The sequence below is a fragment of the Helianthus annuus genome, chromosome 10 (genome assembly GCF_002127325.2).
Source record: "Helianthus annuus cultivar XRQ/B chromosome 10, HanXRQr2.0-SUNRISE, whole genome shotgun sequence".
Classification (NCBI taxonomy): Eukaryota; Viridiplantae; Streptophyta; class Magnoliopsida; order Asterales; family Asteraceae; genus Helianthus; species Helianthus annuus.
This window is the reverse complement of record NC_035442.2, coordinates 63,342,721-63,358,433: the sequence shown is the minus strand read 5'-3', so window position 1 is coordinate 63,358,433 and position 15,713 is coordinate 63,342,721. Positions and strand designations below refer to the sequence as shown.

Sequence of the window (15,713 nt, the reverse complement as noted above, 5' to 3'; positions counted from 1 at the left end):
ATACAAGAATCACATAGAGAGTACTTTCTCTCTCTAGACTTGAATCTTCTAAATCACCAAATGAGCAAAAGTCTTAAACTTTAAACCTAAGGCTCCTATTTATAGGCCTTGGAATTAATGAGATTTCTCATTAATTACCAAAATGCCACCTTGCTAATTCTATCTAATTATTACAATATAAGCTCGATTTCTTCGATTTCTCGCTATGGCTCGGATTGACGAAGGCGATAGACATTAATGCACTAACACTGTTCAACTTCTATATCCTCAAACCTCTGTTCAATTGACTTCCCGAGCATATTTTCAATCACTTTATTCATCATATACAGCTCATGCTCTTTCATTGCCTTGGCAGCTTCAAGTTCTTTGTTTTTCAACTCAAAGTACTTTTTTTGTTCGTCTCTACATGCCTTTTCTTTCTCCACCTCTGCTATTCTGACCTTTAAAACATCAATTTCAGTCTGATCTGATCTGCTTCAATTTTCTTCAGCAATGACTTATTTTCAGACTCAACTTTCTTAACACGCATTTCAAGAATCTTTTCACGATCTGCCAATCTCTTGTTCTCAACCAACACTGCATCAACATTCTTTTCTACATTCTTTACTTGTACATCACTAGCAAAGTTGAGATCACCAATTTCTTCTAGAGAAATACCTTCTTGTGGAATATTTGGAAAAGATTTATAGCCAGAAGAACCAGGTGTGGTTTGAACATGTGGTTGTGAAGGTGGTGGTGTTTGGAATATTTGTTGTGAAGTAAGTAAAGGTTGTTCTTGTGATGGTGTAGCAGTATGAATATGTGGTGGTGAAAGATGTGGTGGAGATAGATGTGGTGGTGATTGGATAGGAGATGGTTGTCTTGGTGGTGTAGGTTGTTTTGGAGGTGATTGATGTGGTGATTTTGGTGGTGAAGGATCATGTGGTGGTGAAGGAGGTTGTGTAGGTTGCTTGGTTTTTGGAGTATGTTTAGGTGCTCTAAGATTCAACTTTAACTTTTGTCTCGCTGCTCTTGGAGATACACTTTTCCGTGCACCTGCTTTCTTTCTTTCGCCAGAAGGAGGCGTTTGAGACTCTATTACCTCCTCAGGTGATGGAATATACACATCATCCTCTTTCTCCTGTCTTATCCTTTTTCTCAGCTGTTTTTCTTTAGCAATCTCAGCTTGAATTATCTTTTCACGCTCTGTCTCATCAATTTCTTCATCGAATGAACTTGAAGAGCCTTTATCACCATCGTCACCTTCTTTCTCACCAGCTGCCTTTTCTTTCTGAGCATTAAACGAATTAAGCTCTTTCAACAATCTTTTAGAATTAGGAGATAAACGAACATCAACTCCCACATTCACTTCAGTTTCAGCTTCAGCTTCTTTTTCAACTACAACTTCTACTTTTGGTTCTTCTTCATCAGGTTCATCAATAAGCAAAGTCTCAACAGCTTTCTTTCGTCGTTTCTTAGGTTGAGATGAAGAACCTTCTTCAGTTTGTACTTTCGGTGTTGTTTTCCTGCCTTTCTTCTTTTTCTCCTCTTTCAAGAACCATTCACTACCAGATTCTCTAAAATTCTCAAGAACTTTTAGCTCATCAGCATAACTCTGCTCTTTCCTTTCTTCTTCATTCCTCCAGTTCTGGTGATTAACTGGATCTGGATCTTGATAAGTCTTTTCTTTAATGAAGCCAAAAAATTCAACTGCAAACGATGGCTCTGGATGATTCGAATGATATCTTGCCAATTGCTTCAACGATTCATTATCCATATGATACAGTGTCAACAAATCATTCGCCTCATCTCTTTCCAACTGAGGATAAGCATGATCTAAAATCATCTGTATAAAACGTGGATATAACCAAGTCTTAACTTTTGCAGATGCATTCTCAACCATGTAATGAAACACAATCTTCGTGAAATTATACTTCTTGTTCAGTACTAAAGCTGTCACCATGTTCATCTGGTAGTCTCTCATCACGTCGTAACCACCTTTCCTGTGGCTGAGAGCTAATACAACAGAATGAATCAAGAACTTGTACAATCTCGGAAAGTTTTCCTTCAAATAATTTTCCTTGTTGAGATCACCGTTGTAACCCATCAGCAGCATACACCCTTTAACCATCCTCTCAGGAAACTTCGTTGGAGAGTTCTCATCATCAGGAAAATTCATCACTTCTCTCACAAGCTGTTCAGTGATGATAATTGGTTCATCTTTTCCATTCACTTCCTGTAGGATCGTTATTGACGATGAATTGAGTCAATCTGAGCTAAACACCACTGTTTATGCAGCGGAAATACATAAACAGCTTGGATCAAAGCAGAATAGAGTAGAAACAGACTGCAGATTACTTTAAACACGTTTTCTCATTAATCTTTCTCAGAAAAATTCGGCAGCTGTTCGGCTACACAGTCAACATTTAGATACAAAACGAGAAAACACTTACACTATTTATAGGGGCCTGATTTCGCTCCAAATGACATCGTATCATTTCAGGCGAAATCAGAACTTTGTGATTTCGCTCCAAGTGACACAATATCATTAGGAGCGAAATCAGCTCTTAACAACATAAAACTTACAAATCAGCCCCTATACTTTACCAAACATACATATATGACCCCTAGACCCTATACAAGCTTAACTAAGACTAAGACGCAGGCTTTAGACATTCGTGCACCAACAAACTCCCCCTTGGATACAGCCGCAGTCTTCAGTCTTGTCTTCGGATCTTCAGAGTAACTTGAACGTTTCTTCACGCTGCTTAGGCTTCTTCCTTAGCAAATTTCTCACTCTGTCATTCTCTTTCTTCCGTTTCTTCTCCTCTTCAGCTTGAATATTCATCCATTTTCCTCTGTTTTCTTCAAGCTTTTTACGTTCACGATCAGCTTTCCTCTTTTCTTTCTCTTCAAGCGACCACCAGGTTGACTTCCATTTACTTTCAGAATTTATGCCTTTCTGAAAGCAAAGAGTAGCAACTCTTTGAAACTGCATCGCCTGATCTTTATCTTCAGCCTGATAGTGAATCATGTTAATGAATAAACATTCAATATCTTTCGCTGAGCAGTTCACTAACCACATCGGGTCATAAACATGTATCTCTCTTATCTCACTACCAGCACGATAAGTAATGACAGCCTCAGTCGAGATGTAACTGTAAACCCAGCCCAAAAAGCCTTTATAGAAATCCTGCTCCATCTTCGGCACTAGTATATTTTTCATTGTCTTCGGCCTTTTAACATTAAGGATAGTTTCTTCAACCCCTGTTACCAGATCCACCCTTCGCACTCTCTTTGGATAATGCGGCTTCCAGTGTCTAAACTCTTTCAACGATTCAAACTTTATGTATCCCCACATCGGAACATCATTCTTGCGAACAGGATACCCTAAAGTTCTTACTTTCGACAGCTCCTCCACATCCCACCATGGTAATGACATTATGTCATATAAACGTTCAAAGTATTGCACTCCAAATTCCCTTCTGATCGCATATGCATTAACATGAGGCAAGAAACCCCAGCTAATGATGTCACCAAGTGAAATGCTTCGATCCCTCTGATAGAACTTCAACGGCCTTTTGAATTTTCTCTCGTGACTGTCTTTAAACCACTTTTGTCGTTCTTCTTTCTGCATATCCTTTGGAGTACCATCGAAATTTTTATCTTTTAAGATTTCAGCCACTTTCCTTCTTAACTCATCTCTATTCTCTTCAGCAAAGAACTCCATCAGCGTAGGATACTGAGAAGTATCTTCACTTACACTCTCATCATCTATGCAATCCTCAACCTCAACCCTGTCGTACATGTCAACATCCTCTACATACTTATACTTGTATTCTGGTTGGTAGTTGATGTCGAATGCATTTAATTCTTCCTCAAAATCAAATTTCAACTCAGGATCCACCATATGTGTCATTTCTTTAATCTTTTCCAATGTATACATATAAAAGTGTTCACCTTCTTCCCTATAAGTATCCAATCTCAAAATTAGCTTCTCAACATGTTCAACATTTTGAGCATCACCAGACTCCCCCTTTCCTTCAGCTCCCCCTGACTCTTCATTCACAGAACCATTCAGAAAATCATCAAATGTTCTTTCATTGGAAGCTTCAGTTACTTTAATTCCCATACCACCTTGAGCATCGTCATCGTCATTATCAGAACTATGACTGCTAGCAGAAAATACTTTCTCATCATCGTCATCACCCTCTTCCTCATCACCCTCTTCATCTTCATCCTCCTCATCATCTTCCTCATCGTCATCAGCAACAAGATCTTCTAGAGTTACAGGTTCTTCAAAGATTGCTGATATCGAAGATATAGGAACTGGATTCTCAATGACTAGAGATGGAACAATTGATTTCTCAATAGCTGCCACACTGCTTTCAGCACCCTTACCTTTATCTTTCATCTGTTCGTCAATCTCAGCTTGGCGTTTTTCCCTAAGCTCTTCAACTTGAATCTCTTCGAACTTTTGTTCAATTGACGTTCCGAGCATATTTTCAACAACTTTGTTCAACATGTAGAAATCATGCTCGTTCAATGCTTTTGCAGCCTCAAGCTCTTTGTTTTTCATCTCGAAATACTTGTTCTGTTCATCTCTACGAGCTTTTTCTTCTTCCAACTCAGCCACTCGCACTTTCAGAAAATCAATTTCAGTTTGATCAGTATCAATCTTTTTTAACAAGGCTTTGTTGTCAGACTCTAATTTCTTCACGCGCATTTCAAGAATATTTTCACGTTCAGCAACTTTCTTGCTTTCTGCTGCAATAACTTTGTTTTCATTCAACACTTCATCCATCTTTTTCTCTAACTTCTTAACTTGTTCATCATTTGCAAAGCCAAAATCTCCAATATCTTCAAGATTATCTGGAGGAATGTGAACACCTCTGTGGCCAGAAGAACCAGGAGTTAGTTGAATTTGAGTAAGTGGTGGAGTTTGAAATATTTCTTGAGAAGTGTACAAGGTTTGTTGTTGTGGTGGTGAGAGATGTAATGGTGAAAGATGTACTGGTGATGTTTGTCTAGGTGGTGTTGGTTGTTTTGGAGGTGAAGGTTATCTGGGAGGTGTTGGTTGTTTTGGAAGTGAAGGTTGTGGTTGTGGTGGTGATTGTATTGGTGTAGGTTCAGGTGGTGGAGTTGATGGTTTACTGGATTCTTTGGTAGGTTTCTTCTGTCACACCCCGACCACGTAAAACAACAAAATGTGGCGGAAACGTCGGGGAGTGTTGTAACAGAATCATTGTTTCACAACCATGGATTAAACAAATTTCGTTTTATTGAATTAAATGTGTTACAATGTCTTAACAATAAAGAAACATAACACAATTAACTAGTCTTGCATCTTTTAGGGTGTGTTTGTTTTTGCTTAAAATGTCTTCAAAGCTGCTTATGTCTGCGGGCGGGCAGACATAAGGGTTAAAGACTGTTTGTTTTTTAAAAAAAAGAAGACCTGAAAAGGGCTTTTATTAGCTTAAAAAAAGCACATATCTAATATCTTCAGAAACCACCAGATCTTCACATATACGCTCCCTAGACACACGCTCCCCACACGACTCCTTCACTTCTCCTCCTGCTGTCACAGATCGCCGCCACAGATCGCCGGCTCCCACCGTCACCGATCAAACTTCCACAGGTTCGTCTTATCATCTATTGAATCGTCTAATTTGTTCCGATTTTTTTGCGGTTTTCTAGAGAAGGTTTCGGTTTAAATCGTTTTCTAGGGTTAGGTTTTCGATTTGAATCGTTTTCTGCTGTTATATTCATGTGGGTCTTGTTATTTTTTTCATGGGTTATGCTTCAATTTGGTTTGAATCGGTTTGAATCTACTCTTTGATTTGGTGGAACTGTTGTGGAACAAGTCAACACTAACATCATCATTTGATTTACTTTTTTAGAGTTAAATGCTTGGTTGGTCCCCGTGGTTTGCAAAAATTGCAGACTTGGTCCCAGTGGTTTACTAATTACACGCGTGGTCCCAAAACTTGTTAAAAATGCACTCGGTTGGTCCCCAGCCCTAACATCAGTTAAAATTTTCAGTTAAGTCCATGTTAAATGACCAAAATACCCTTGTTTATTAAGAAAACCCAGCCTCACATCATCATCATCTTCATCACCCACAGAAGCTTAAGGTCATGCTCAGTGCTCTCTCTCTTGGGGGGGGGGGGGCGGTTAAGCTCTTGGGTCCGCCCATGCTTGCAGTATACTCAAGGTAATACCACTACCTAAAATAAGAAAAGACCCATAAACAAAACTGATATTCAATGAGGCATTTTCACAAACAGTTGGTAGCATATTCAAAATAATGCTCTACCCTAAACAATAAACACCCACAAACAAAACCGAGATTCAATGAGGCATTTTCATATACAGTTTGTAGCATATTCAAGGCTACTGTCTAAAAAAGACCCACAAACAAACTTGAAATTCACTGAGGCATTTTCACAAACAGTTGGTAGCACAGTTAAGGTAAAGCTACAATCTAAAACAAAGAAGACCTACAAACAAAACCCATATTCAATGAGACATTTTCACATACAGTGTTTATAATGTTAGTCGTAATACTACTATCCGAGCCCCCAGATTTAACCAAAACGATCCGATTGGAGTGACTTCTTTGGCCACCCAGTTGCAAAAGCCTGCATTGAGACCCCTGAGCTGAAATTGGGGCAGAAATTTGGGACATTTTGGAAGATTTGAGAGATGGGTTTGGTGGGTTTGCATTGTGGGGATGTTTGGAAGAAATTGGGGGTAATTTGAGGGGGCGTTTGTGGAGGAGATAGTTGCAGGAAACAATGGAGGATGCGGCCATTGATGGAGTGGTGATGGATCAGGAGAGTGAAGACGAGAAGGTGAAAACATTTTGGAGGTGAGATGGGAAGAGTGGAATAGGATCGTGTGGATGCGAGGAGATTTGATGGGGATGATGATGACTTGTTGAGAGTGAGTTGTGGTGTGTTGACTTTTTTTCAAGTTAACAGATGATGTAATCATCAGCGTGTTCTGTGGTAAGTTGTTTAATCTCCCCTTTTGATGGTAATGAAGATGATGGTGATGAAGAACTTGGTCCTGCTGCTGATAAAGATGATGATGGTAAACAAAAATTATAGAGTTAATAAGCAAGGGTATTTTGGTCATTTAACATGGACTTAACTGAAAATTTTAACTGATGTTATGGCTGGGGACCAACCGAGTGTATTTTTAACAAGTTTTGGGACCACGCGTGTAATTAGTAAACCACTGGGACCAAGTCTGCAATTTTTGCAAACCACAGGGACCAACCAAGCATTTAACTCTACTTTTTTATTTGAATCTAGTCTTTGATTTGGTGGAACTGTTAGAGTTTTTTAGATTCATTCTTTATATTTAATGGCATTTGTGTTATTGACTCATATGTACGTGAATTGGTGGGAATTAAAAAAAAAAGTAGAGAAAAGGATTCAAATCTCCAAAATAATCATCATCAAAACTATCAAAACTAGGAGTGAGTGTATTACATGTAACCCAAAATTACCTCCAACTTAAATCATCTATTCAAACTTGGCTGCAATACTAACACTTGACCCAGCCCCAATTACAGTATACTAAACACAGCCATATCTGATAATTATTTTCCTTACGTAACCTTTGACCCATAAGACTATCAGTAATGGTTAGTTATGGCTGCGTTTTTGGTAAGTTATGGCTGCGTTTTTGGTTAGTTATGGCTGCGTTTTTGGTAAGTTATGGTTGCGTTTTTTGTAATTTATGTCTGCGTTTATTATGGCTGCGTTTTTTGTAAGTTATGACTGCATTTTTTATAGTTATGGCTGCGTTTTTGTTAGTTATGGTTGCGTTTTTTGTTAGTTATGGCTGCCTTTTTTGTAATTTATGACTGCGTTTTTTTATGGCTGCGTTTTTTGATAGTTATGGCTGCGTTTTCTGTTAGTTATGGCTGCGTTTTTTATGGCAGCGACTGTATGTTATTTGTGATTGAATTTTAGATGGAAACTAATGATGGTCGACAACAATGGACGCATGAGGCTATCAAATGCATGTTAGAAATATGTCTTGAAGAAATAGGGAGAGTAGGTAGAAATGGACAAAGCTTGCGTAGAGAGTCTTGGGGTAGGGTAGGAGCGAAACTTAAGGAAGAGTTTGGATTTGTTTTGAATGAAAAGCAAATTAGAAATGCTTTTGATACCATGAAATCAAAATACGTAGGATGGTGCTATTTGAGAAACAAGACTGGAAATCTCTACAACCCACAAACAAATATGTTCACTTTAACGCCTCAAGAATGGGATGACTTTAAGAAGGTGTGATTTTTAGAATTTCAATATCTTGTTATATATTAATATTAATAAGGATAATGAGAATAAAAAAGTATTTATTATAGTCCCTGTTAATTTGGCGCAGGGTCACCCAAGGGCAATGTCATTGAGAACACGACCATTGCCTCATCCTGACCTTTTCATAGCTGTGTTTGAAGGCCTTAGTGCAACTGGTGGTAATCAATGGACATCCACCCAAACATCTGGGGTTTCATCATCCACACAAGTCCAAACACTTCAGATAGAAGGTGCTAGTGTTCATTTAGAAGATGATGATGGAGACTCTCATGAACAAAGTTTTCCAATGGGTGATGAAGATCCTATCAATAATGAGGGACCTAGTGTTCAACCCAATGATGATTCAGAAGTTAGGCCCAAGAAAAAGGCTAAAACATCTAAAAACTCCATTACCCTAGATGACTTGGCTAGTGATATGCGTGATGCACTTAAGCATATGGTGAAAAACATGGAAGGACCATCGATTGATGAATGTTATGAAAAGTTGAAATCAGTTGGGTTAGAGCCTATAGATCCCTTGTTTTTGGGAGCATTTAACATCTTTGGTCAGTCAACATACATGAGACAAGCATGGATGACATTGCCATCAGACCCTGAGGTGTTGAAAGAGTGGATTAAAATGACTGGGACGACACTTGGGATGTTCAAGTAGGGAGGGATATGGGTATTTGTTTTTGGTTGTTTTGGTATGACATTATGTGTGTTTGGTGCAATTTGAACCATTATGTGTTTTGTTTTTGGTTGTTTTGGAATGACATTGTCAAAAAATTATGTAATTTGAACCATTAAATGTTAAGTAAAATGGTAGTTTTTGAGTCTTTTTGCTTGTTTTTGACAGGTTTCTCATGGATTATAATCAAAGGTTATTGCTCCTCATTGTGATGTTCTTTTATCTTAGATACTTTTGGCCGAGACATCTTAAAAGAAAAAGAGATAATACATCGGTTATGTCTGGACACCATTTTACTTTAGAGTTGTTGCAAGGGAATGATACGCAATGCATTGAACTCCTACGTATGTCACGTGATTTTTTGTTCGACTTTGCACACATTTTAGACTAAAAGGTTGGCTAAAAGATAGTAAACATGTATCCCTTCAAGAAAAAATGGCTATGTTTTTTATGATGCTTGGTCATAATCAACGTTTTTCGGTCGTTAAGCGTAGATTTCAACACTCGAAACAAACAATTCATAAGTATTTTCATGAAGTATTGTCAAGAATGATGGAGTTTGCTAAAGAGGTTATTGTACCAACATCTTTTAATCCTAATCCAAATATTCCGGGGCATCATAAGAGATTACGAAAAGTTTTTAAGGTACGTTATACAAATACTTTTGTGATTTCCTTCCACGTATATTAGTAACTATTAAATTCTACATAGGGAGCGATTGGTGCACTTGATGGTACTTTGATAAATGCTATTGTCCCTGTTGAGAAACAACATTTATATAGGGGAAGAGGAAAAGGCGATTGCTATCAAAATGTTTTGGCTATATGTGACTTCAACATGATGTTTACGTTTCTCGTGGCCGGATGGGAAGGAGTGGCACATGATTCTAGAATATTGTCCGAATCTTTAACAAATGCAAATGCACCATTTCCATTTCCTCCTCCGGGTATATATCTATGATTCCAACTTTATTTTTTATATTATATAGTTTGAAGATTGAATTATTTTTTTTTTTCAGATAAATATTATCTATGTGATGCTGCTTATGCACACACTCGAGGCTTTATGGCGCCATATAGAAATGTGAGGTATTGGCTTGGAGATTTTCGTCGAAATCGTGCATTAAACGACAAGGAAAAATTCAACCACGCACATGCAAAGCTTAGAAATGTTATTGAACGTGCGTATGGTGTACTAAAAGCACGTTTTCCAATATTAAAGAAAATGGCTCCCTTTTCGTTGGTTACGCAACGAAATATTACCGTTGCATGTTTTGCGCTTCATAATTTTATACGAAAAGAGGGTTTAAGCGATGACCTTTTTGATGAATATGATCACCCAAATGTACGCCTTCAAGATGGAGATGAACATGTACAAGATGGTGGTGAAAATAGGGAAGAAGAAGTACCACGACATGGAAGTTCAGCGGACCGTGAATTTATGAGTCAACTTCGAGATCAAATAGCACAAGAATTAATGCAAAACAATGTACTTTGAGTTTATTTTACTATTGTTTAGGTTATTGATCCTTGGTGCTATTATGGTTTTTTTTTATGTAACTTGAATGTTGAATGACTTTTATCAACTGTGATAAGTATGATAGTTAAATAATTTTCAGCTTATACAGACGATATCCAGTTTATAAAACAAACAGTATTATATTTTCAGTTTACAGACCTTCAGACCATATCTTCAGTTGCAGACATAAAATCAGCTGAAATCAGACTGCAGACAGTTTTTGTCTGCAAAAACAAACAGCTCCTTAATGTCACTAAGGCCTCGTCCAATCCTATGTGAGCATGCATCAATAGTCATCAACTATAGTACCTGAAACACATGTGAAAATACATCAGCATAAAAATGTCGGCGAGTACACAGGTTTTATGAAAAATAGGATTCATGACCTAGGTTTGAGAAAATGTTTAACAAAAACTTGTCATGAATCCAGTTTAAGTGTTTGCTTTTATAAAATGTTTGAAAATCGATGATTTATATGTATAGTTAAAAAGAATGATGTAAGGTTAAATGAATAACCAAGTAAAAATGAGTTTCTATAAAACAAACTGTCTTGTAAAACAATGTCTTGTGAAAAATATGTTATTTGTGTAAAAATGTATAAATCCAAATGAATGATTCAAATAACGCTGCGCCATGTAATATAATACAAGCACTTATATATAGGAAGTACCGGCGGCGTATCCACCATGCTTGTATCACATCACACACGTCTCGTTACTCAAATCACTTACCCACATAAACCATCAATGTAAATTGCCCATGTCTAAACCGTTGTCAAATGTTAATCAAGTAATGTGTAAACAAAATGTCATGTATGGCAAGTGAAATATGTAACAACCAAACCATAAGTAAGAATGCACAAACAATGTACTAAGTATGCGACGGATGGACATACATAGCATGATACCAAGTATAAGATGTCTTTGTAAAACGATGTACTAAGTATGCACACAATGGGCATACATAGCATGTGATGTAAAATGTACTAAGTATGATGAACATACATAGCATAGAATGTTATGTAAAACGATGTACTAAGTATGCACACAATGGGCATACATAGCATGTGATGTAAAATGTACTAAGTATGATGAACATACATAGCATAGAATGTTATGTAAAACGATGTACTAAGTATGCACAGAATGGGCATACATAGCATGTGATGTAAAATGTACTAAGTATGATGAACATACATAGTATGGAATGTTATATAAAACGATGTACTAAGTATGCACACAATGGGCATACATAGCTAAAACATAATGAAATCATGTACTACTAGCGTACTAATGAACATAGCATGTATATGATATGAAATCATGAAAAGCATGAAAGTAACAAGTAGGCACATGTGTTTCACCCCAAAATGTTTGGAAAACAGTAAAAGAGGGGACTATGTACTCACATGAGATTGCTTAGAAGTCCTAGGATAACCACCAAGCAATGCTAGAGGATCACGGAATCAAACGACACCTATATAGGTATCTACATTAATAAACGGACCTGTCGGAGGATCTGGTAGTACGAGGGTTTGTAAACCAAATAAGTATGGGAACTTATATAATATGGTTTAACAAAGCCTACTTACTAAAACGAAACCTATCCTAAGTGCTTTTGACCCATTACGACCCGTTTAGGTAGCTTATGCCACTTTAACGCGTCGTTTGCGTAAAACGCATTCGGAACGCCTAACTAGTCCTATGACAAGCAAGTATGCCTTAACATGTTTAATATTGTTGTTAAATCAGTTTAGATGTCAAAAATTATGTTAGATATGCTTAAAATGAATTTATGCGCAAAAAGGGCATTTTGGTAATTTACCTAAGGCATAAGAACTACTTATCATACAACTACTTAAACGACGTGACCATAAGGTATAACCTCGGAATGTTATTCCCTATACAACTATGGTCGCCTAAAGTGTTTGGTCGGATCCTAAAGATCGACCAAATGGGTCGGGTTCGAAAGTATAAGCGATTGATTAGATCGCTTACCTTTACGACCCTAAACAAGCACAAATCTAAAAGCGACGAGCTAAACATGCTAGAACATGTTTAGTAAAGTTAGAAAACTGGTTTGGTTTCAAAACAAATGGTTTTGATACCCTAGAGTAGTTTGGTTACAAAATACGCGAGAAAACGCATTTTGGCCGAAACTACGACTCGTCACTGAGCCTAGATAACGTGGTAATCAGTAGGTATAGTCACTAGGGACTATAACCATCGTGACTACGCTCACGTTGTGAAGTTCAAACGAACTTCGCATTGACCATAAACTGGTCAAAGCAGAAAGTCAAACGCAGTTTGACTTAAACGCTAAAACGAATAAAAAACGCGAAAGAATACTTACAGAAGGTCCCCGCAAGCTCTTGATCCGATTTACTCTCAGGTATGAAGCATAAAATTCAACTTAGAGAGCCAAAATCCCCGCAAGCTCTTGATCCGATTTACTCTCTTGATCCGTACAAGTGGGCACATGGTATTTGGATACCATGGGCACTTAAAAACTATCAAAAATAGCCCATAGATTGATGAAAAACCATTAGCAAAGGTGTGAAACAGCTGGAACAAGCTGGAAACCAATTCTGCTGATCTGGGACATGCTTACGGACCATAAGCAAAGGTCCATACAGACCGTAAGGACCTTGCAGGTCAGCATCTTTTAAAATTGGCAGTTTTGGTCCCTGCAGCCCTAAAACATGGTATTTGATGCATTTTTGACACGTTTAAGCCCCGTTAACCCCATTTCAAAGCTCTAAAATGAAGTTAAAGTATAGGGAACTTAAAATGTGCTCAAAAATATCTTGGATGTCGGTTCGTTTGGTCGTACGGTTGCGTTGTTCGGTTAATTACGACGGAATGCGCATAAACGCGAAAAACGATCCAAATTGCGCGACGAATGGATTTTTCTTATGCCAAACACTAAAATAAAATATTTTAATGCTTACATAAATTTTTGGATGTCCGGATATATTCAGAACGTAAGTTATGCGCGAAAATGCAAACTTATGCACTTTTTGACGCTTTTAGTCCCTGAATGAGCATAAAGTTTATTTTTGCGCACCAAACACCTCAAAGCCTATTTCTAAGCTATGTAAAGGATATTTAGAGCATATTTAACTTATGATAAAGTTCCGGAAGGTCTGTTACAGTACAAATTGAAATACTTTCGCAGTTTGTCGAATTTAGTCCCTGTAAGCGAATAAACTTGATTTCGGCATACCAAACCATCCAAAACTTATTTCTAAGTTATGTATGAGTTATCTAAGGTATGTTAAGCCTATTTCACTGTTCCGGAGTGTTTGTTGCATTAAACTGGTTATATTTACGCATCAGATCGCGTATAACCATCCAGAAAGCGATTTAAGGCCCGAAATCGAACAAGAGTCAATATGTGCAAACGATACACATATTTATACAAATCCCAAGTATGAAATACAATATTTCATTGGTTTGGTATTTGTTTGATGGTTGTGGTGACACAGGTGTCACAGTCTCCCCTACTTTAGGAAATTTCGTCCCGAAATTTATTCGTAGGAGTCTATTTTGTGACTCTGGGTCAAATAGCCACCAAAGATATGCAAGGCAATATCCTGTCATTTCCTTAACAGAGACTTTTTAGAAATGGAAATGAAGGAAAAATCAGGGATATTCATTTCCCTTCGATGGAAAATTTTCAGAAACGAAAATGCACAGAATGAGTCATTTTCCTTAGTGGGTATCCTTTAGAAATGAAAATGCACGGAATGAGTCATTTTCCTTAATGGGTATCCTTTAGAAACGAAAATGCAGGGAATGAGTCATTTTCCTTAGTGGGTATCCTTTAGAAACAAAATGCACGGAATGAGTCATTTTCCTTAATGGGTATCCTTTAGAAACGAAAATGCACGGAATGAGTCATTTTCTTTAATGGGTATCCTTTAGAAACGAAAATGCACGGAATGAGTCATTTTCCTTAATGGGTATCCTTTAGAAACGAAAATGCACGGAATGAGTCATTTTCCACAATTTCTTCAGAAACGAAAATGAACGGAATGAGTCATTTTCCACAATTTCTTCAGATACGAAAATGAACGGAATGAGTCATTTTCCACAATTTCTTCAGAAACGAAAATGAACGGAATGAGTCATTTTCCACAATACGAAAATGAACGGAATGAGTCATTTTCCACAATTTCTTCAGAAACGAAAATGAACGGAATGAGTCATTTTCCACAATTTCTTCAGATACGAAAATGAACGGAATGAGTCATTTTCCACAATTTCTTTAGAAACGAAAATGAACGGAATGAGTCATTTTCCACAATTTCTTCAGAAACGAAAATGAACGGAATGAGTCATTTTCCACAATTTCTTCAGATACGAAAATGAACAGGGTTAACTCTAGATACACGACAAAACTTGCTGTGGTTTCTGTGCACTAAATTCCATAATTATGTATGCATCCATAATTACTTAATTCCTTGCACAGTCCGCACAGTTTGTTTTGTAATGTTTTGGGGAAGAAAATATCAAACTTGTGATGAGGGTGACTAGACTACCATAGGGTCCTTTTAATTAGATCAATATATGATCTCTTTAATTAGACCACCTATGGAGTCCTTTCAGCTATATCATCACATGATATTCCTAACTAGATTTTTGGATCAATCTGTTTAACTAGCCTACTCAGGGGGTCTAATTATGGAATAGTACAATATAATTCAAGGGTCCTTACTATCACGTAAAAGCCCATTGAGGATATAGTACCTTTGGATATCCTACTATGAATCCCTTATACGAAGATATGGAAGATTCTACGAGGATTTGGATAACAAAAAATTGGATCACAAAAACATAAAAGGGAACACATAAGCACATAATCACATAGTTGTTTAACTTGGTTATTAATTTGTTATTAACTTGTTATTGATTGAAAATGGATATGGAAACCAGTAGATGGACTTCAATGTCCTCTGGGATCTATCTGAAAAGATAGGAAGATATTCCAAAAATTTCGATTTTCGTTTCCAAAGAAACGTAATATTCGAATTAAGGAACACATAAATTTTTGGATTTATCGAAATACCCTTAGGTACCCTATTAAGGATTTATAGTGGTACTTTGGGTATTCATCCAGTGTTGTAACTTGTGCCTTGTACTTCGTTTTTCTTAGAAGAAACGAGTACTAAGGAACTTCATGGAAACGCAAGATATCATAAAATGGAAAAA

The 15,713-nt window shown here is 37.2% G+C and overlaps 2 protein-coding genes across 2 annotated transcripts; both read left to right on the top strand.

Moving 5' to 3' along the window:
* Window positions 1–5,367: 5,367 nt before the first annotated feature.
* On the top strand, window positions 5,368–8,964 carry LOC118482629. Its single transcript, XM_035978197.1, has 3 exons — window positions 5,368–5,617; window positions 7,965–8,279; window positions 8,380–8,964. Exons 2-3 carry the CDS (start codon window positions 7,965–7,967, stop codon window positions 8,962–8,964), a joined length of 900 nt encoding a protein of 299 aa, XP_035834090.1. The 5' UTR covers window positions 5,368–5,617.
* An 846-nt stretch (window positions 8,965–9,810) lies between these two features.
* LOC110882017 lies at window positions 9,811–10,503 on the top strand. The gene is made up of 2 exons (XM_022130128.2): window positions 9,811–9,928; window positions 10,001–10,503. The coding sequence occupies exons 1-2, from the start codon at window positions 9,820–9,822 to the stop codon at window positions 10,477–10,479; spliced, it is 588 nt and encodes a 195-aa protein (XP_021985820.2). The 5' UTR covers window positions 9,811–9,819; the 3' UTR covers window positions 10,480–10,503.
* The last annotated feature ends 5,210 nt before the right edge of the window (window positions 10,504–15,713 follow it).

Bases quoted from the DNA above. Each gene is read 5' to 3' on its own strand.
- LOC118482629 (XM_035978197.1), top strand. From the start codon at position 7,965: ATGGAAACTAATGATGGTCGACAACAATGGACGCATGAGGCTATCAAA. The intron at 8,280-8,379 runs GTGTGATTTTTA...AATTTGGCGCAG, and splicing joins AATGGGATGACTTTAAGAAG to GGTCACCCAAGGGCAATGTC.
- LOC110882017 (XM_022130128.2), top strand. From the start codon at position 9,820: ATGATGTTTACGTTTCTCGTGGCCGGATGGGAAGGAGTGGCACATGAT. The intron at 9,929-10,000 runs GTATATATCTAT...TTTTTTTTTCAG, and splicing joins ATTTCCATTTCCTCCTCCGG to ATAAATATTATCTATGTGAT.